Source organism: Symphalangus syndactylus, chromosome 4 (genome assembly GCF_028878055.3).
Source record: "Symphalangus syndactylus isolate Jambi chromosome 4, NHGRI_mSymSyn1-v2.1_pri, whole genome shotgun sequence".
In the NCBI taxonomy this organism is placed as follows: Eukaryota; Metazoa; Chordata; class Mammalia; order Primates; family Hylobatidae; genus Symphalangus; species Symphalangus syndactylus.
In genome coordinates this window covers 120,860,745-120,881,951 of record NC_072426.2, presented here as the reverse complement: position 1 = coordinate 120,881,951, position 21,207 = coordinate 120,860,745, and the positions used below count along the sequence as shown (strand labels likewise).

At 36.9% G+C, this 21,207-nt stretch overlaps 2 protein-coding genes across 5 annotated transcripts in view; one reads left to right on the top strand and one right to left on the bottom strand.

Annotated features, from left to right (window-relative positions):
* Positions 1-3,495, top strand: part of PRMT9 (protein arginine methyltransferase 9) — a 49,689-nt gene extending 46,194 nt beyond the window's left edge. For all 3 annotated transcript variants that reach the window (XM_063638249.1, XM_055276072.2, XM_055276074.2), the window contains one exon: positions 206-3,495. In XM_063638249.1, coding sequence (XP_063494319.1) covers positions 206-421 — 216 coding nt within the window. In that variant the 3' untranslated portion in view covers positions 422-3,495. The remainder of the gene's footprint in view (positions 1-205) is intronic.
* A 208-nt stretch (positions 3,496-3,703) lies between these two features.
* On the bottom strand, positions 3,704-21,207 carry TMEM184C (transmembrane protein 184C). 2 transcript variants are annotated; one of them, XM_063638260.1, is made up of 11 exons: positions 21,041-21,207; positions 20,469-20,772; positions 14,659-14,789; positions 14,525-14,561; positions 13,615-13,820; positions 10,273-10,347; positions 9,014-9,107; positions 7,195-7,307; positions 5,929-6,028; positions 5,000-5,171; positions 3,704-4,767 (listed from the first exon to the last, which is right to left on the bottom strand). In XM_063638260.1, the coding sequence occupies exons 2-11, from the start codon at positions 20,589-20,591 to the stop codon at positions 4,502-4,504; spliced, it is 1,317 nt and encodes a 438-aa protein (XP_063494330.1). In that variant the 5' UTR covers positions 20,592-20,772; positions 21,041-21,207; the 3' UTR covers positions 3,704-4,501. The 2 variants fall into 2 exon arrangements, with proteins under 2 accessions (XP_063494330.1, XP_063494329.1); XM_063638259.1 differs by having other exon boundaries at positions 20,893-21,169.

The window sequence follows — 21,207 nt, the reverse complement described above, 5'->3', positions numbered from 1 at the left end:
TACTTTAAAGATTTAAATCTTATTTTCTGAACAATATACAAAAATGGATTTAAATAAATATTAGTAAACAAAATAGGTTAATACTGATATGAATTAGCTAGTGGAATGTATTTTAAATTTTTGTATTTAAAAGTAAAAAGAGAAAGACTTAATCTAAGTCTACTCTATGCACTCTGATATTTTCATAATTTCTTAATTTTCATAGGTATACATTTGTAAATCTGGAAGAGTGACTGCTATTCCATTTTGGTATCATATGTACCTTGATGAAGAGATTAGGTTGGATACTTCAAGTGAAGCCTCCCACTGGAAACAAGCTGCAGTTGTTTTAGATAATCCCATCCAGGTTGAAATGGGAGAGGAACTTGTACTCAGTGTTCAGCATCACAAAAGCAATGTCAGCATCACAGTAAAGCAATGAAGAGCAGTTTTCTAATGAAAACTGTGTAAATAGAGCATCAACAAGTACAAAATTCTTGTCTTAATTAGTGGGGGTATATAAAAATTCCTTGTAATGGTCAAATATTTTTAAAAATTGACATTAATAAAGCATATTTTAAAAGATTCTAAAAGAGTAGCATTATTATAGAAATACTGCTGCAGATTTGCTTTCTGGAAAAGGATACATCACTAGTTTTTTAAATTAGGAAACTTCTTTTGCTCGATTTTACGGAATAGGGATTCTAAAAGTCTTATCGTTATTGACATGTGTCAGTAAGTAAAGCAAAACTTTACTTTTGTAGGCATCTTGGCCTTTTTTCTTAAATCCAAACTTGTAATTGGGAAACACTGAAAGGCTTCCACTGAAGACTGAGGGTTATGGTTACCTGTAAATTCCAGTCTTGCTTCCTTTAAATACTCAGCGTACATCTGAAACATCTCAGGTTTTGTTTTGAGAATGCAAGCTTGAAAAAGAATTTAAGCTATAAGCTAAATGTAATTAAAACAGTAAAGGAGTTAGGGAATAAATCTTCAGGAGGCAGCATTTTTCTTGGTCTACTTTGGCAAAAGAACATTTAAAAGCTGGTAACAAAACAAAGTTAAATTGAAGACAGACTTACTCCTATACTATTTTTCAAAGTTTTGATTTGGATGCACAGTAAGTACATTAATTGACCCAATTTTTACAAACTTTTGAAATAGATTAAGGAAGATCCTTATTATGCCTCCTATATGCTGTATGCTCTTTGTAAGTCACAAATAAGACGGATCTTTGCTCCAGACTACCTGTTCTTGTTACCTCTATTATTATACTACCCAGCTTTATTTTTAAAATCAATTTTATTGCATATATTTAAGGTATACAATGTGAAGCAAATTAACATATCTATCATCTCAGTTACCTATGTATTTTTTGTTTTTGACAAGAGCAGCTGAAATCTACTCATTTACCATGAATCCCAAATACAGTACAAATTTGTTACTTAAAATCCTCATGTTGTACATTAGATCTCTAGACTTGTTCATCCTACGTATCTGCTACCTTGAATCCTTTGACCTACCTTTTCCCATTTCTCCCTACCCCCCATAATCAGTTTTGTTCTTTATATATTTAAATTTTTTTTTTAGATTCCACATATATGTGAAATTATGCAGTATCTTTTTTTCTGTCTGGCTTATTTCATTTAGCACAGGGTTTCCTTCAGGCCCATTCATGTTGAAGCAAATGGCAAGATATCATTGGTTTTTTTTTTTTAGGGATGAATAATATTCCAGTGTGTATGCATATATGTACACAGTTTCTTTATTCATCTGTCAACAGACACTTCAGTTGTCTCCATATGTTGGCCTCTATGAATAATGCTGCAATGAACACGGACTGCAGATATATTTACAAGGTGGTGATTTCATTTGCTTTGAGTATATGCCCAGAAGAGGGATTGCTGGATCGTATGGTAGTTTTATTTTTCTTTAGAAACTTCCATTCTGTTTTCCGTAATGGCTGTACCAATTCTACATTTCCACCAACAGTGCACAGAGTTCCTTTTATTCCACACCATCACAACATTTGTTGTCTTTTGTTTTTTTTGATAATAGCTTGCCTAACTGGTGAGAGGTAGTACTTCAGAGTGGTTTTTATATGCATTTCCTTGATGATTAATTATGTTGAGCACCCTTTTATGTACGTGTTGGCCATCTGTGTGTCTTCTTTGGAGAAATGTCTATTCGGGTCTTTTGCCCATTTTTAAAATTGAGTTGTATGAATTCTTAATAAATTTTGAATACTAACCCTTTTTCAGATATATGCCTTACAAATATTTTTTACTCAATCTGTAGGCTATTGTTTCATTTTGTTGACTGTTTCTTTTACTGTCAGAAGCTTTTTGGTTTGATGTAGTCACATTTGTTTTTGCTTTTGTTGACTGAGCTTTTGGTGTGATATCCAAAAAATCATTGCCAAGGGTCAGTGTCCAGGAACTTTTCTCCTATGTTCTCTTCTAGTTTTATAGTTTCTGGTCTTACATTTAGGTCTTTTATCCATTTTGAATTGATTGTTGTGTAGGTCTAAGATAAGGGTCTGATTTCATTGTTTTGCATGTGGAAATGCAGTTTTCCCAGCATCACTTAATGAAGACTGTTCTTTCCCCGATGTGTCTTCTTGGTGTCTTTGTCAAAAATTAGTTGACTGTATATGTTTGGATTTATTTCTGGACTCTTTCTTCTGTCCCAGTGGTCTATATATGTGTTTTTATGCCAGTACCATACTGTCTTGATTACTATAGTTTTGTAATATAACTTATAATTAGGAAATATGATGTCTCCAACTTTTTTTCCTCAGTATTCTTTTGCCTATTCAGGGTCGTTTATGGTTACATAGGAATTTTAGGATTTTTTTTCTATTTGTGTAAATAATGCCATTGGAATTTTGATAGGATTGCATTGATTCTGAATTGCTTTGAGTAGTGTGACCATTTTAACAGTATTCTGATCCATGAGCATGGGATATCTTTCCATTTATTTGTGTCTTTCTTTCATCAGTGTTTCATAGTTTTCAGTGTACAGATCTTTTACTGCCTTGGTGTTAAATTTATTCCTAAGTATTTTTTTATGCTATCATAAATGGCATCTTAATTTTTCAGTTAGATCATTATTTATGTATAAAAATGCTAATGCTTTTTGTATGTTGATTTTGTATTCTGCAACTTTACTGAATTCACTTGAGTTCTAACAGATTTTTTGTGTGTGTGTATCTTTGGAGTTTTAACATATAGCCCAGTTTTAGTTTTAATAGAAATGTTTATAATAGTGGACAGAATAAAGACTTTGTATGATTACTGTGAACCACTATATCTGTATATATATAGATAGATATGAATATGTGTATAAATACATAAAACAAAGGCTTTGAGAAACAATACTCATCTTTGCTTTCTGTAACATACTATGGCACTTTCTATTTTATTTTCATTATAAAATGTCAAACATGACCCAGTGGGGTTGTGATTAGCAATTAGAGAAACCCCATCCTAGGTAATAAATTTTTCCCAAATAGCACCTGTATGTCTTCTGACTGTGGTTTAATGAGTAATTAAGACCATTCAGCCAAGATTTACATTTGCTGCCACTTTAATAGCACTGACGAAAAGTAGTACTTTTTTTTTTTGACTTCTTTTTCACCGTGCCTCTAATCAAGAAATTTTTGTTAAAATATTAAAAGTGTTTTTAATGTTTAAAGAATGAGACATAAAAAAGTTGCAGAAAATAAATGATAAATTCTTATTTATTGAAAGACATTCAGTTGAGGAATAGAGATATAACTGTTTGTTAGGTAAGCTTATATGGCACACGATTAAGTTCCACTAATTCGTATTTCTGCATTATGCTTCCTGATAATTCCGGAGCATTATACTCATGCAGCAGTGGTAGGAAGTACTGATTTGTTTTTTAAAAATGTCCATTCTCGGCAAGGCGCAGTGGCTCACGCCTGTAATCCCAGCACTTTGGGAGGCGAGGCAGGTGGATCACGAGGTCAGGAGATGAAGACCATCCTGGCTAACATGGTGAGACCCTGTCTCTACTAAAACAAACAAACAAAAAAAATTAGCTGGGCATGGTGGCGGGTGCCTGTAGTCCCAGCTACTCAGGAGGCTGAGGCAGGAGAATGGCGTGAACTCGGGAGGCAGAGCTTGCAGTGAGCCGAGATTGCGCCACTGCACTCCAGCCTGGGTGACAGAGCAAGATGCCGTCTCAAAAAAAAAAAAAAGTCCATCCTCTTGATAAAGCAGTGTAACATCAGGAAGATTTAGTTGGGGTCATTGTCTACCATTTGAGTATGTGATACCCTAATGTTAAGAAATCAAGTCTAAGTCTAGGAAATTTAGACCAATTATTTTTGATATACAAAACTTTTACATATATAAATCCAGTAGTTGTACCTGGCTTTCAGCTATTTTTTTGTTGACATTTTCCATCATTTATGGTCTGTCCCAAGCACAAAATCCATGGGATACCAGGTAATGATAATAATGTAGTAGTTGCACAGTTTGCTTTTCCATACTGTTCAGGAATCCACGGATTTATCTGAAGGTTCTTTTTTCTCTCCTATAGTATCACTGAGTATTTCATCAGATATCTTAGCTGTGGTCGGTGTAGTCTGGGGAGTCACAGTGTGTCCAAACCCTTGGTAGTGACCCATGGGTGAAGGTGGCATAGAAGAAGCAATGGAAATTGCATCTTGTGATGATGATGATAATAAGCTTGTATGTTCATTTTGATCTTGATCCTCGGGAAAAAATTTTTTCCTGGGATGTCCCCTGACTGTCCGTCCTTTAATATAAAGTTTTCTGTTAGTCAAAAGTTACTTTTACCATTATAAACTTACCATTCTAAAAATAAGCTCCCCACTTCCCCCTCTCCCACTCCCCAAAGCTGATGAGCCTGCACTGTGGTACTGCTTTAAAGTCTTTTTTCATCTCTAAATAGATAATAAATTGCCCTAGTAGGAGAAATTCAATATCCTACCCAACCTATTTGGTTGAATTAAATAGCTGGTACTTACCAACATGCCTTACTTGTTCAGAAATATCATCTCTAATATCTGAGACATCCCACATGGCAAGAAAGGAATCAAAGCATGAGCCCTCTTCTGCTTCTTGGACATATGGTTTATATGAGAATGTGTAATGATGAGCAATGGCAGCGAGGAACATCTCAATACAGATAATAAAATCCTATGAGAACAACAATAAAATAACAGCCACCTTTGGATTTAAATCTAGTTTTGTAGAGTGCTATCTTTACTTGCTTTTCAAAAGTGCTAAGATAAACAGCTGTGTTTTTTCTTCTCAGATCACATTCATTTTTCCATTTTCTAAAATAATTATTTTTGACCTCTTCAAAAAAAGACAAAATGCCAAAATGTGAATCTATTTTACACTTCCTCAAGTAGCAGCCTTGAACTCCTGCATTCAAACAATCCTCCCACTTCAGCCTCCCAAGTAACTAGGAGTATAGGCATGTGCTGTCATGCCTGGGTAAGTATTTTATTTTTTAGTTTTTTGTAGAGATGAGGTCTCGCTTTGTTGCCCAGGCTGATCTCGAATGCCTGGTCAAGTGATCCCCTAACACTGGCCTTACAAAGTGCTAGGATTACAGGCATGAGTCACTGCACCAGGCCAGCCTCAAGTATTTCTTAGCAAAGTACATTTCATTCTCAATCACATCAAGTATATTGCATTCCACCACCCAAGGACTACAAGGAGAAATGTGGAAAGAGAACTGGACTTAGGAATAATGAAATCCAGGTTTTATTCATGGATTGCTACAAATTAGTAATTATGGCCAATTTCTCTATGGTTCTCCTGTTTTCTCACCTGTAAAGTGAGGATAATAGCCCCATACCCTGTGTGTTGTCAGGTTTAGTGGAGATATTTAAAAATGCTTAACAAATAGTAAAGTTCTATTGAATTCAGAGATGGCACTACTTACCTGGAGTCCGGTGGCCACAGCTTCTACAGTTTGCCATTCCCACGTATGCTTTTCAGAAATAACGCCAACTTTTACCAACAAAGCAATAACTACTGCTTGCCTATATGTTAGGAAAAGGTAAACGCCAAATCTATATCAAGCATAAAATGAGCAGTAGTTTTAAAAATGTGACATTAAAAAAAGAACCAGTGCAACCTGTGTACCACCACCACCCTGCCTTTATAGCATATTGCTGAAGAAACTCTATCTATGTTAAATATCTTAATTTGCTTTACAAATTCATTTTTCTAGTAGTTTTGTCCCAAGATAGGGAGTCAAGCTGAGCATTTCAAGCAAATCTAGAGATAATGGCCCCAGGTAAAATTTAAACAGCAAATAATGAAATGGACATGCTTTCATAGTTGTGTACATAAGAATATTCACTTCAGTGTTTCTTATAATGGTAAAAAAATTAGGAACAACCTGAATATCAAAAGGAGATTAGTAAAAAGTTATATCCAAATAACAGAATACTAAGCAAAAGCAAAAAAAAAACCTCATAAAAAAACACCCTCCCCACAAAACAAAATATTATTTCTGTTTACCGTCAAAGAACTGTATCTACAATATACTACTGAACACATTGTCGAATTCCACAAATTTTTATAGTATGAAACTTTCTCAGGAGTTTTATATGTGACACAGGTTTACCAAGATGTTAATCATTCTTTTCTGGGTGGTGGGATTTCAGGGATTTTTCTTTTTCCCTTTTTGTATTTTTAGTAGAGACTAGCCATGTTGGCCAGGCTAGTCTGGAACTCCCAACCTCAGGTGATCCACCTGTCTTGGCCTCCCAAAGTGCTGGGATTACAGGCATGAGCCACTGTGCCCGGCCGTCTTTACTATATTGAACTATGTATAGTTTTACCTTCTGTTTTAAAAAGATTTACTGATTATTTCCCCATATAATTAAGTATTCTGTATCATGCTTTCTTCCAAACTCCATAGTATTCTATTATATGACAGGGCCATGATATATTTTAATAATTATTCAAGTATTGACATATTTAGGTTGTCTCAAACTATTTTCTTCATATAAATGTTACAGTGACCATCTAATTATTTCTTTTGAAAATCCTAGAAGGCCTAAAAAGATGAACTTTTTAAAAGATAAGTAGAGACATTTTAATCTATCTTCCGCATTAAGACTGTTTAAAAATCCTCCTTAATCAATGGTTTTTACTGCCCTTCAAAAAATGAGAACATTTAAAAAAAAGTAACACTTACCAAAAAGAAACAAAAACCACCAGCTTTACACAAAGAAATTTGCCAACAGGTTGGATTGGGCTCAGTTCTTCTTTTAGTACTTTATAAAAGAGCAGGAGACAATACATGGCAAACTAGAAACAAGATTAACATTTAAACTTGTTCAGTAATAGATATGGTAATAGAAATATTAAAGTTATATACCAGAGACCTGCTACAGAGTAATGTTTCAGGCAAACTTTTCTAGGCTTTATTATTCTATTTTTAGATTAACAAGCTTTTATAGTTTACTGTAGATGAATATAGACTATATACAACATCTTCCGTAAAAACGTTTTTAAGTGTTCACTTCCTGGGTTCCATAAAGGGAACAATAAACAAATGATTGACATAAATGGAAGAAATGGCTCTTGTTTAGCCAAAATAAAAAAATCCATCTGTAACGGCTTTTAAACATAAATGACCACTCATTTTATGAGGCTTTAGCTTATTACCTAGTCTATCCTATGTAACTGAGGTAACCCATTAAACAAGTACAATTTCAATAAAATTGTGACTATGAAATCTGAATATAAAGAATCAAACAATTTTTCCTGAGGGGAGTGTATTAGTTCAGCTAGATTTATTTTTTAAAATGAACAAGACTTATTAACTTTTTAGAAATCTGTAATAACCTAGTGTAGTGCTGAATAATAAACATTTTCCTGAAAGTTCACTTTTCCCTATTAAAATCATATAAAATGCTAATTCAAAGTATTTTAGAATATGAAACCAGTAAAGAAAGAAAGAATAAAGTGATTCATGGTCCCCAATCATCCTTTTTACACATAAGCCAGTTTTTAAATAACTGTCATGAACTAATTATAAAATTTTATTGCCTAATGTTTTTTCTTAAATACTTAAAATACATGACTTCTATATGTTTCATCAGGCTTATTTTTAATAACTGCCTAATATTTTGGCCAATGGAAAGACCACAGTGCATTCAACTAGTCCCTATCATTGAGTTTTGGATTGCTTTCAGCCTTTTGTTATTTACAAGTAATAGGCTTTATATACAAAGATACTTTAGGCAAACATGCTTTTGAACACTTCTTTAGAATACATTCCCAGAAACAGAAATACTGGTTCCAAAGAGGATGAACAGGTGGGAAAACTTTGGCTACATGGACATTTAATTTTTATTATAAGGCTCTAATACCAACCATGCATACCACTGCGTCTAAATTATTTTGCTGACAGCATTAGTCAAAGAATTTAAATAAAATGCACATTTTTTTAAGCTTATAAGATCAAATAGGACATTACATTATAGGTCTTTGGAACATTACAGTTTCTAGAACGTCATTCATTTCTTTAAACTTGGCATTCTCAATTTTCCTTTAACTCCAAATATATGATAACAGAGAATTTTATTCTCGCATTTTTATTCAAACCCTGTACCATCAAATACCAATTTGATATTTTCTCTTCTGAATATGTTCAGTATATGTGGGCGTGTGTGTGTATGTGTGTGTATTTTTTTTATGTAGCACTGTGCTTTTATGTATGACATACTCATACAGCTATGCAATGAGCAACAGAAATAAATGAACAAACATGGTTAACATGTGAGGGTATAAGTTGCCAAATAATAAACAAAGATGTTATTATATCTTTATATATGTATTAAGATATATATTAAAGTTTTTTTAAGTCTTTCTATAAATTAAATTTCAGACTTAATTTATAGGAAGATTAAAAAGAAGCAAGCCTTATCCTAAGAAGAAACTTTGTCTAAAGAAATTTAGTTATAGATACGAATTTTGTACATTTTAAGAAAAGTGAACATTTTACTTACCACTTGTGACATGTTGTTTATTATAACCAAGTAAGTCCAAGCATTTGAAAAGCTAAAGTTCCCTTCGTCATATATACCAAGCAGCTCACAGATTCTAAAAATAGTAAAAATGAGATATCTCTATGATTAACTAAATCAAAATCGTACTTTAAAATACAGCAATAGCAATACTTAAATTTAGAAGTCAGTTTATTTGAGATCCCACTGACCATCACTTGCCTTTGGACATAGAGAATTTAGAAGTCAGTTTGAAAGATCCATTGACAATCACTTGACTTTGGATCTAGAGGTGGTTCAAAAATGAAAAGAAACCCATTTTTTTCTAGAAATATTACTATATTCCTTCAACTTGAAGGAAATCCCAAATAAGACACATAACACTTAACTAGAAAGAGTACTAATTTAAAAAAACCAACTATGCTGTCTAATTTTGGGAAAGCTTGATTATTAAACATAATATAATGAAGGTGTATAAACTGTAGTTGTTAATTTTTTCCCTTCAATTGTCTTGGAGGTAAATTTTATGAAGACCCAGATCCCCTCAAGTAAGTATTACCGTCAGTATTGTTATAATCTTACCCAATTTCTAAGCTGCAGGGAAATAAAGCATAATTAAATGGCTAAATAATTGCTAGCTCAAAGGCAGAATAAAGAATTCTTTCACTAGTCTTTCTTTCCACTATTCCTCTGTGAGCATGCAAAATGTTAGTAACAACTAGGAGATAAAACATGTAATCTATTGGCATTAAAGTATTTGATGTTCTTGAATTTTTAGGGAATAGTTTTGCCAGGTAGCTTAATGATACCCCATTTTACCTCAATTCTAAGCCTTGATAGAATGTATTAAAAGAAAATAATGACTTCTTTCTTAGAGTACTTCTAATATATTCTAAATTAACTATGTAGAAAATAAAACTGTAATTAACCTAAAGTAGCATACTTTAACTTCATGCAATAGGGTTTCTGTAAAGCTATGTATTTGAAAAAGAAAGTATATATATTTTTTTTCAAAGTGCTTTACAGCAAGCTAGCTCTAGAGAGGATGTAAATATTTAGAAGACCCCTGTGGTGATTCTTTGCCTATAAATGGTCATGTTAGTTATTTTAATAGAGTGAGTTTCTATATAGCGTTTTTTTTTTTACAACAGACTAGACCTGCATTATAAATAAGCACATTAACACTATGTTTTCTACTTAGTTGTTCCCACATAAGAGCACAAGGATGAAAAAAAAAGTTCATATAAAATCCGAGTACTTACAAAGCAACGATGGTGGTGAAAGGTCTGACAACTGTGTACTGTAATACACCTAGTTTGCACCTAAACAGCAATACTCTGCAAAAGAAAAAGAACTCAGAATTTCAACTACTCATTTAAATTGCATCAGATTTTCCCCAAAGCCTCTAAATTAAAATCACTTTGATGAATGACACCATATTTACAGTTAATTCTTTCAACGCAGTCATCCTTAATAGCAGTGGCAGAAGAATGTGGATGGCAGGAAACAAATTATCTAAATACCTTTTTTATTTTTTGAGATATAGGGTCTTACTCTGTTGCCCAGGGTGGAGTGCAGTGGTGTGAACATGGCTTACTGCAGGCTTGACCTCCTGTGCTCAAGTGATCCTCCCACCTCAGCCTCCTGAGTAGCTGGAACTATATCTGCATACCACCACAACTGGCTAATTTATTTTCTGTAGACATGGGGTCTCACTATGTTGCCCAGGCTACTCTTGACCTCCTGGGCTCAAGTGATCCTCCCACCTCAGCCTCCTGAGTAGCTGGAACTATATCTGCAAACCACCACACCTGGCTAATTTATTTTCTATAGACACGGGAGTCTCACTATGTTGCCCAGGCTACTCTTGACCTCCTGGGCTCAAGTGATCCTCCTGAGTAGCTGGGACTGTAGGTGTGTGCCCCCACCTCAGCCTCCTGAGTAGCTGGGACTGTAGGTGTGTGCCCCCACACCCAGCTATTTTTAAATTTTCTGTAGAGATGTGGTTTCACTGTGTTGCCCAGGCTAGTCTCAAACTCCTGGGCTCAAGCCATCCTCACGCCTGTAATCCCAGCACTGTGGGAGGCTGAGGCAGGAGGATCACTTGAGACCAGCCTGGCCAACATGGCAAAACTGTCTCTACAAAAAAAATAACAAAATTAGCCAGGCGTGATGGCACACGCCTGTAATCCCAGCTACTTGGGAGGCTGAGGCATGAGAATTGCTTGAACCTGGGAGGTGGAGGTTGCAATGAGCTGAGATCATGCTACTGTATTCTAGCCTGGGTGACAGAGCAAGACCATCTCAAAAAAAACACAGTAATCTTTGAAAATGAAATCTAGATACTAGTTCTCTGCATAATATCCTATAAATCGTTTCTCATTTGACAAAGACTCTCATTTAGACAAACTTTAGACAAGCCTCTGATGCCTCTTTTCAACTTGGCTTCATCCTTGGGCTTTGTCCTTGTCATGTGTCAGTCAGTCTAAAAGAATCTTGCTAAATCATTCCCCAGCCCCCTTTGATATCTGATCACCTTTGACATCTGATCAAATTCCTCAGCACCCACCTTGGATGACTAAGGCCTTGGCCTGCCTTTAGCAAAAATTCTGTTCAGTTTAGTGAGAATCCTCCTAGCCCTGATGTCCCCTCTTCATAATTCTGCATTCGCTGACCCCCTCAACAAGCTCTAGCTATAAATGCCCATTTGTCCTTGTTGCCTTCAGAGTTGAGCACAATCTGTCTCCTTTGATAACCAATCTATATTAATTTGTCATTACTATTCTCTCATGGCCTCCTGTCCTTCTTCCTTCATTGCATTTCCTGAAATAAGTAACTATATTTCTTCACTTAATTCCTAACTCTCCTAACCAAACTGTAAGTTCCATGAGGTCTATGTCTGTTCTGTGCACTAAGGTATTTCTTTATACTAGCACGTAGTTGGTGCTCAACATATATTTGTCAAATGAACACATTAGTAGCTTATTATTTTAAAAAGCCAGGTAGCTCCCTGTCATTTCAAGGTGTAAATAGAGACAAAATTTGTCAAGACGTTGTACAAATGGTCCTGTACTGCATAGGAGGCAATGCACCCATTCTTATGTTGTATGTCTACACTGATCACTACTTCCATTTACCTTGGCTTGTAACTTCCACCTTATTCCCCATTTATTAGTGAAACTGCCTTTGCAAAATTATGACTGAGACAGTGAAGAGATAACTTAAACCGACTCCATCTTGTGTCTAACCTCCAAGCTATCCTTGTTTATTCCTGGGCGTAGGCTGAACTAACTTTGAGAGAAACTTAGTTTATAGTTTCTCCCAAAGCTATAGGAACAGCGCTGCCCCAAGGCAAACCTCCTTGCCTGGGGACTAGACTGCCTTTGTAGGACTAACATTAGCCATAAGATTAGAAATTATGGTTTAGGAATCATGCAGCTGGAGGCTACAAGATTCTGGCCCTCCCTAAACTGCTCCTAAGATCAGTGCTTGTGATATTTTGCAGACCCTGCATTTGTTGGATCAGCTGGCACCACCCAGATCAATAAACTGGCTCATCCGAACTTGTGGCCCCCACTCAGGAACTGACTCAGTGCAAGTGGACGGCTTCGACTTCCTATGATTTCACCTCTCACCAATCAGCACTCGTGGCTCACTGGCTTCCCCCTACCCAGCAAATTATCCTTAAAACTCTGCTCCCCGAATGCCTAGGGAGACTGATTTGAGTAATAATAAAACTCCTGTCTCCTGCACAGCTGGCTGTGTCTGAATTACTCTTTATCTTTTGCAATTCCCGTCTTGATGAATCGGTTCTGTCTAGGTGGCTGGCAAAGTGAATCCCTTGGGCGGTTGCATTAGTGGACATGTCCTATTGATTTTTCGGTTGCATTCTCTTATTGCCTTTCTTTTCTATTCCAATCTCACCCCCCTTTTCAGTTTTATTTCACAAATAGATTATTATAAACTCCTAATTTATTTCTCCATCTCTGGAATCTTCTTCCCTCCAATTCAATTCATCCGTTATGATATTGCAAAATTAATCTTTCTGAAACATTGTTTCCAAATGTTTGCTTGCTGAAAAATACCAAGTGGTTCATTTGTATAATAAATGCAACTGTAAACTCATTTTTCAAAATGAAATGACATAAGTTTTAATGTCCTACATGAACATATAATAAGGCAAGCTGATGTATTATGTTACCAAACACTGTTACTTATTGCTCCTACTTCATATCATATGCGGTTCTACAACCTAGATTATCTTGTCTTTGTCTTTTAACAAGCTGTGTGTTATTACATAAGATCTGCAGACCTTGGTTCTCAACTGCAAAAGCATATTGATTAAATGATTACTGTTTTTACCTGCAATACTTTAATTTTTAGATTTGGGATTAATAATGTAAAAAAGACTAACATATATGTGGGATTACAAAACTGTGTTTTGTTAGCCTTCAAACAACTATGAACTGCATCAGGAACTGTCTTATACTTATTGTTCTGCTATTAATACTTAATGCACTGCTTTGTAAAGAGCTGATTGCTACCTAAAAACTCTGCTTAAATGAAAAACCAAAACATAAAAGAATTAAACCAAACATACTTACTCTCCCATAGCCCATGGTGGACAGCAACATAAAGGAGGGAAATGTTTCTTCTGATCTTTGGCTTCAAGGATTAATACCAGATTTGGATAACGGTTAGTTAGATAATTGGTAAGGAATCCCATAAAGTTGTAAATTACATAAGCTTCATAGCATTCTCTGCAGGTATCCACATATATTGCAATTCCGGGATATTTCAAAGCTACCCACTATGAAAAAGCACAGATGTTAAAGATAGTTGCAGCTAAGATAAAATGAATCACCACTCCATTCATGGTACTCACAATAAGCTAATTTTTATGCTTGAGATGTCTTGTCATATACTTACATGGGACTCTCTAAAATTTGTCATTATGAGGGCTATCAATCTGTGAAATGAATGTTTAAAAGCAATAAACGTCTTAGATATTGGTAAACAAAAACAAGTGTTTGAGGGGTAAATAATGAACAAAGAGAGAAGCTAAAGTAAGTACTTGAGTTCTTAAATCTGAAGTTTTTCTTAATATGATCATAGATAATGCTGCTAAAGATATTTCCTTTAATATTTACTCATATTAGAAGCAGTCATCTACAACAATTTCATGTGTATCCATTGGGGAAGGTTTTTAAATTTTTGGTTCAAATAAAAGACAATAAATAAAGAGTAGTAATATAATTTAAAATATTACATTCTTTACCAATCTGAAAGTTTAAAAGAAAGCAAACAGCTATAGATTTTTAAACATTTATAATATCACATTTTACATTTTTAATTATACTTTATATTCTCTATCATTAGAAACGTGAACCTTTTTACTTATTAATCTGACTCCTTGTCAATAACATACTTTCATTATCTTAAGCATTCTGTAATTATAGTTAGTATCATCAAACAAGTTCTTAAGTTAATGAGATAAAAATGAAACATACTTACACTATCTAAACTGTAAATGGGTACCATCCAAAGAATCCTATTGGAAAAGGAAAATAGAAATTTAAAACATTTTATGTCATATTTATGAAATAAGCCAACACAACAGTAGTGGAATCAAAATTATTAAGACATACCTCATTATTGGTTTTTGTAGTTCAGGTTGTGTATAATGCACTAAGTGTTGCAATATCGCCCACAGTGATATAGGAATAGTCAACAGCAAAAAGATTCCAGCAATAAACCAAGCCTTGGTGTGTATTCCAACCTTAAGAAACAAAATAACATTTTAGTATAAATTCTGATATTAAAACGAAAGAGCTTGGCTGGGCTCAGTGCCCTGTGCCTATAATCCTAGCACTTGGGGAGGCCAAGGTGGGAGGATTGCTTGAGGCCAGGAGTTTGAAACCAGCCTGGGCCTACAAAGTGAGACCCCGTTTCTACAAAAAAAAAATTAAAAAATTGAAAAACATTTGTGGGGGAGGGGGGACTTTCATATTAACTTGTAATTTTGCCTTGAAGAGTATGAATTTTTTTTTTTTTTTAAGGGGAAAAGGTGGGCATTTATTTTTGATGCTTGAAGGGTTGAACAGTTTACAATTAAAATAGAACTAAGGTCTACAACCTTAAGTATCACTGTTTCTTTTCTTTTTCTTTTTGAGACAGTTTTGCTCTGTTGCCCAGGCTGGAGTACAGCGGTGCGATCTTGGCTCACTGCAACCTCTGCCTCCGGGGTTCAAGTGATTCTCCTGCCTCAGCCTCCCAAATAGCTGGGATTACACACCCAGCTAATTTTTTTGTATTTTTAGTAGAGACGGGGTTTCACTCTGTTGGCCAGCCTGGTCTGGAACTCCTGACTTCAATTGATCCATCCGCCTCGGCCTCCTGAAGTGCTGGGATTACAGGCATGAGCCACCGTGCACGGCCCAGTTTCACTGTTTGAACAAGACTTTTTCTTCCTCTACCAGGGGCCAAAGATAAAAGAGGTAGAAAACAAAAGTATGGAGAACAAATGCGTTTTTACAACAATAAATTTCCACATTAAAATGTACAGAAAGCTTGAAAAGGGCTGAGTGAGGTGGCTCATGATTGCTTGAGCCCAGGGGTTCCATCCAGACCAGCTTGAGCAACATGGCGAGATGCCATCTCTACAAAAAATAAATTAGCGAGGCGTGGAAGCATGTGTCTGTAGCCCTACCTACTAGGAAGACTGAGGTGGGAGATCTGCTTGAGCCCAGAAGGTCAAGGCTACAATGAGCCATGATTTGTGCCACCGTACTCCACCCTGGGCAACAGAGTGAGACCCTGTCTCAAAAACAAAAACAAACCAAAAGCTAATACAAAGTCTTACTGATTGTGGGGGCGTTAATCAAACAGTAAATGAAAAGCAAATATATGGAGGTGAAGACTCTAAAAGGAATGTCTGAGCACTCATATTACAGGGCTTTTTGCTTTTATCCATTTCATTTAAAATTGAGTACAGTAGTCCCCACTTATATGTGGGGGTTAGGTTCCAAGACCCCCAAGTGAATGCCTAAAACTGTAGATAGTCCCAAATCCTATAATAGAACAATTATATATTGTAATAAGTTATTTAAAACTTATAAATTACTTATTTCTGAAATTTTCCATTTCATATTTTCAGACCATGGTGGACAACAGGTTACTGAAACCAAGGGAAATGAAATTTCAGTGATGATCTAAGAAAATAATAATAGGATAGGCATATTCTAGAACTTCTTTATTATAAAGTGATCATTAAGAGTGGTACTGCAGCCAGGCGCGGTGGCTCATGCCTGTAATCCCAACACTTTATGAGGCTGAGGCGGGCAGATGGTTTGAGTCCAATAGCGTGAGACCAATGTGGGCAATATGGCAAAACTCCATCTCTAAAAAAATACAAAAAATAGCCGGGTGCCAGAGATCACTTGAGCCCAGAAGGTCAAAGCTGCAGTGAACCATGATCGCGCCACTGCACTCCAGCCTGGGTGACAGAGCGAGACCCTGGCTCAAAAAAAAAAAAAAAAGAAAGAAAAAAAGAAAAAAAGTATTGCCAAGTAATTGCTTTTTTTGATTGCTTTAGTTCCAAAAACTAGAACTTGGTGATATACTTAAGAGAAAAATGATGTGCTTGTGACTAATGAAGGTCAAGTGTCCTCAGTGTGCTATAAAGAAGAAAGTTGTTTTTGTTTTTTAAACAATCATAAAACAAGTGACTAGAGACTTGGTCACTGCAGGCCAAATTTTAAAATCCTGTACCACACAGTATCATTTTTACAGTGCAAGTGGTAATTTAGTTTCAGAAAAACATCATCTCTCCACATTAATGTCATTAATTTTAATTATTGGTTTTACAGTTGTTTTGATTTTTGAGCTATATAAAAGTTACATGCACAAGAAATTTAACCTATTTTATGTGTGTATATATTTAAGTAACATTATAATAGAATAACTCAACACTAGGTATCTGCAGAAATTATCGATATAATTTTTTAATTTTATGTTTACCTCTAAACAATTTATTCAAATTTGAGACACATTGATATAGATACCAGTGATATTATTCTTAATCTTTATCAGCCGTGAGTTGAGTTTTTGGGCTCACGAAATGAGGAGGAGATAAACAGATTTTTTTTCTAGGGTAACTTGAGGAAAGAAGAGAGGAAAGAAAAAACCTTTAAAGACAAGCATCCAAGAATAAGTTAACTCTCTCTCAGCAAAATGCTTCAAAACAGAGTGGAGATGAATAAGAGAGAGTGCTTTCTGGGCCAGGTCTTCCTGAGGGGAGAGAGTAGAACTGACCTAAGGGCATGAAGTAAATGTGCTGAGGTTAAAAAAAAAAAGTGTGCTGAGGTAAAAAGACAAGAGCAGCATGCCATCATGTGCACATTCACTTCAGGTATACATGGTCAGCCAAGTGAGTGGGGAAAACAGTTTAAACAGTGCAGATGGTCATCCTACCATTCCAATAAATGAATATATGCCCAACCATGGGCATGGGATGAGCTTCCAGAACTGTGAGAAAATAAATTTCTGTAGTTTAAGCCACTCAGGCTATGGTATTTTCTTACGGCAGCCTGGGGAGAACAAGATAACTCTCACATTTCTATCTGCAGCTCAAATCTTTCTGAGCATTAGATGTGCATATCCAACAGCATATCTGACATGCCTATTGAATGTCTCTTATTAAACTAAATGTCCATAACAGAACTCAATTTCTCTCAAACCTGTTCCTAACCCTCAACTTTCTATCTCAGTAACTAGCACCACCATTTACACAGTTGTTCAAATAAAAAACTTCAGAATCATCTTTGATTTGTTCCTTTCTCTCACTGCTTCTCCTCTGGAATCCAATCTCCCTACTAAGTCTTGTTTGCTCACTTCTAAGGATACTTACAATTCAGTTTTCCATTTCCACTCCTGCTATCCTTACCGGGGCCATAAGCCATCATAGCCCAGGCACCCACCACCTCTCACTACCATAAAGAGCTTTCTAACTTCCCTTCACTTCTGCTTTATTTTCCACAGCTGGTAGAGTGGTCTTTCGAAGTTATGCAACTAGACTGCCCTGCATGGTAACTTCTCAGATCTTTTCTGGTTTCCTCCACAGCATTTTATACAATTTTATTGATTTGTTTTTGTTGGTCCCTTTTGTCTCCACCACTAAGTTCTATGGAGGTAAGTGTTCTCTCATATAGTATACAAAGCCTGATTCATCACTGGGACTCAGTCATTTGGGCAGAAAGTGGGGGAAAGAAAACGAAGTAAAATATGTATCATGGTAGACGGTGATAAGTCCTATGGAAAAAATACATAAAGCAGAGAAAGGAATATGAAGAGTTGGGGAGGGGAAGTTGAAAATGTTAAATAGAGTAGTCAGGTGACATTTGAGTAAAGACCTGAAGAACATAAAGGAATGAGAATAATATCTACGGCAAGGACATTCTGTGAAGGGGAAACTTCGTGCAAAGGTTCAAGGAGGGAGCGTGCCTGGGATTTTTGAACAAAGCCGTGCAGTGGAAGCCTAGGACTTGAGGAGAAAAAGTCAGAGGGGGATCGGGTGGGAGTGGTGTCAGATCATGTTGGACCTTGATGGCCACAGTGAGGAATACTGGCCTTTACTCTAGGACTAGAAGTGATTTAAGAGGACACTCATAATGTGCCAAGTTTTAACTGGTTACTCTGGCTGGTGTGTTGAGAAGAGTCCAAGCAAGACATGTTGGGAACTTGGCTTAGGACAAGTACAGACTGCAGACTCCAATTTTTCTCAAAAGCTAGTGGTACCTAAAAACTACATTTGAAACTAACAACTAAGAGAAATCTTAAAACTGGACTGATATTATGCATATTATTAACCTTTAAAGTAGTTCCTATACCATATTCCAAGGAAACATTTCAAAGTAAGAAAATCCCATTTGTATTAAGATGCTTATACCTAAGTTTTTGTAGACAAATTGTGGAAATAACCTAAATATCTAACAAACGGGAAATATTGAATGTAGCAGAATATTACATGGCCATTAAAAATAACTATATGGGCCAGGCGCGGTGGCTCATGCTTGTAATCCCAGCACTTTGGGAAGCCGAGGCGGGTGGATCACAAGGTCAGGAGTCGAGACCAGCCTGGCCAACACGGTGAAGCCCCGTCTGTACTAAAAATACAAAAATTAGTTGGGTGTGGTGGCAGGCACCTGTAATCCCAGCTACTTGGGAGGCTGAGGCAGGAGAATCGCTTGAACCTGGGAGGCAGAGGTTGCAGTGAGCCGAGATTGTGCCATTGCACTCCAGCCAGGGTGACAGAGCTAGACTCTTGTCTCAAAAATAAATAAATAAATAAAAATAAACAACAATAACAAAAAATAACTATATGGGGCCGGGTGCGGTGGCTCACACCTGTAATCCCAGCACTCTGGGAGGCCGAGGAGGACAGATCACCTGAGGTCAGGAGTTTGAGACCAGCACGGCCAACATGGAGAAACCCCGTCGCTACTAAAAATACAAAATTAGCCGGACGTGATGGCACATGTCTGTAATCTCAGCTACTCGGGAGGCTGAGGCAGGAGAATCGCTTGAACCCGGGAGGCAGAGGTTGCGGTGAGCCGAGATCTCGCCATTGCACTCCAGCCTGGGCAACAGGAGCAAAACTCCGTCTCATAAACAAACAAAAAACTACATGGACTATGCTAGTATGGGAAAGTCATCAGACAATAACTTAGTCTAAATAGAGAACACAAATGTATATTAAATACAGTTTATGTAAAAATCATTTCCAGAATAAAGAAGGGCCTAAAATAGTCATGGTCTTATAGTTCTTGTAATAGGTATTCCTCTGTAAAAGTACTTGGTGGGTTTTATTAACTCCGAATTTAAAGTTCATTATATAATATTTATATGAGTTATTTACCTTGGGGTTTTCCAGCTTGTAGTACATTACTGATGTCACAATAAGCATATGACATCAAAAAATATACATAAGGGACTTTTTGCAAAACCTTTATTGGGTAAGAGCTAATTTCCACAGTAAAAACAAACACCAAAGTTAAAACAACTAGAACCCTTTGATTCAGGAAGCTAGCTAAAAGCTAATAAAATTCAGTACATGGTTTTCAAGGTAGTTTATTTGACCTAGTTTCGTCCAATGTCTGAACAGATCAGATTTCAGGAATAAAATTACCTTACTTTCAGGGAACTGACGAATACTTGCAAAACAGTGCCCTTCTAAGCAGCTATATTAATATATTCTATTTTCTCGACCCGGTCCCACCTCCACCTGTAGCATGACTTGAAGAACCGTGAACAAGAAATTAGGTTTATATCCTAAGCGTAGGCTCGTTTACATTAGATGGTTTTCAGGATTGTCAGGGCAGAAATGGGGGAAGGGTGTCTCCTTCCCAACCATAGATGGGTAGAAGAAAGTGTAGAAGCTGATGGTGCAGAACCCTCTTACCTCCAGTTTCTGTAATTCCCACACGCATAGGGGAACCGCAACCACTATTGACACCAGGTAGATGACCGCTGCTAAAGGTCGAATCCACTGTCTCCAGTTCCTCCAGGTACAAGTGCAAGGCATGTTTTCGCACAAATCAGATCCGGTTAGCAAGGGAAAAGAGCTCGAAAAGATTGTAATGGGAAGCCCTGTTCTCTGGCTGTTTTGTCAACTCGCATACTACGGAGAAAAAGCTGTCGGACGACTTTACGAACAGCTCGAGCCACCTCCTGGACCGGCGCTGTGTCTTCTTCTTCTGCTGCTCCTGCAAATGTAGCCGCTCAGGGTGCTATTGGCGAGCAGTGCAGGCAACATCCTTTCTTCCCCACCCCGCATCTACCCGGTTGTACTGCGGTGGAATCCCAGGCAGAGCCGCTGCCCTCACCTGGGGATCGCCCTGAGCTCTGCCTGCACCATGGCTTCCAGGAGAGCAGCACCGACCAGCAACCGGCCTCTAGGGACCCTGCACACTCCGGTTCTGTCTCGCAGCTGCCTGCCCACTCGCTCTTTTCTTTGGGGATCGAGCTTCCTACCTCCCGCACTGGCAGGCGTCTCTTCACCCGATTCCGCTAGTAGGTAAGGCCGCAGGATCTCCTCATTCTCTCGCACGGGACATCCCCTACCGCGGAACCCAAGGCCAAACCAGGACTTCCAGCTCTTTTCCGCTTCCGCCCCTACTGTCTGAGGCAGGTGATTCGTC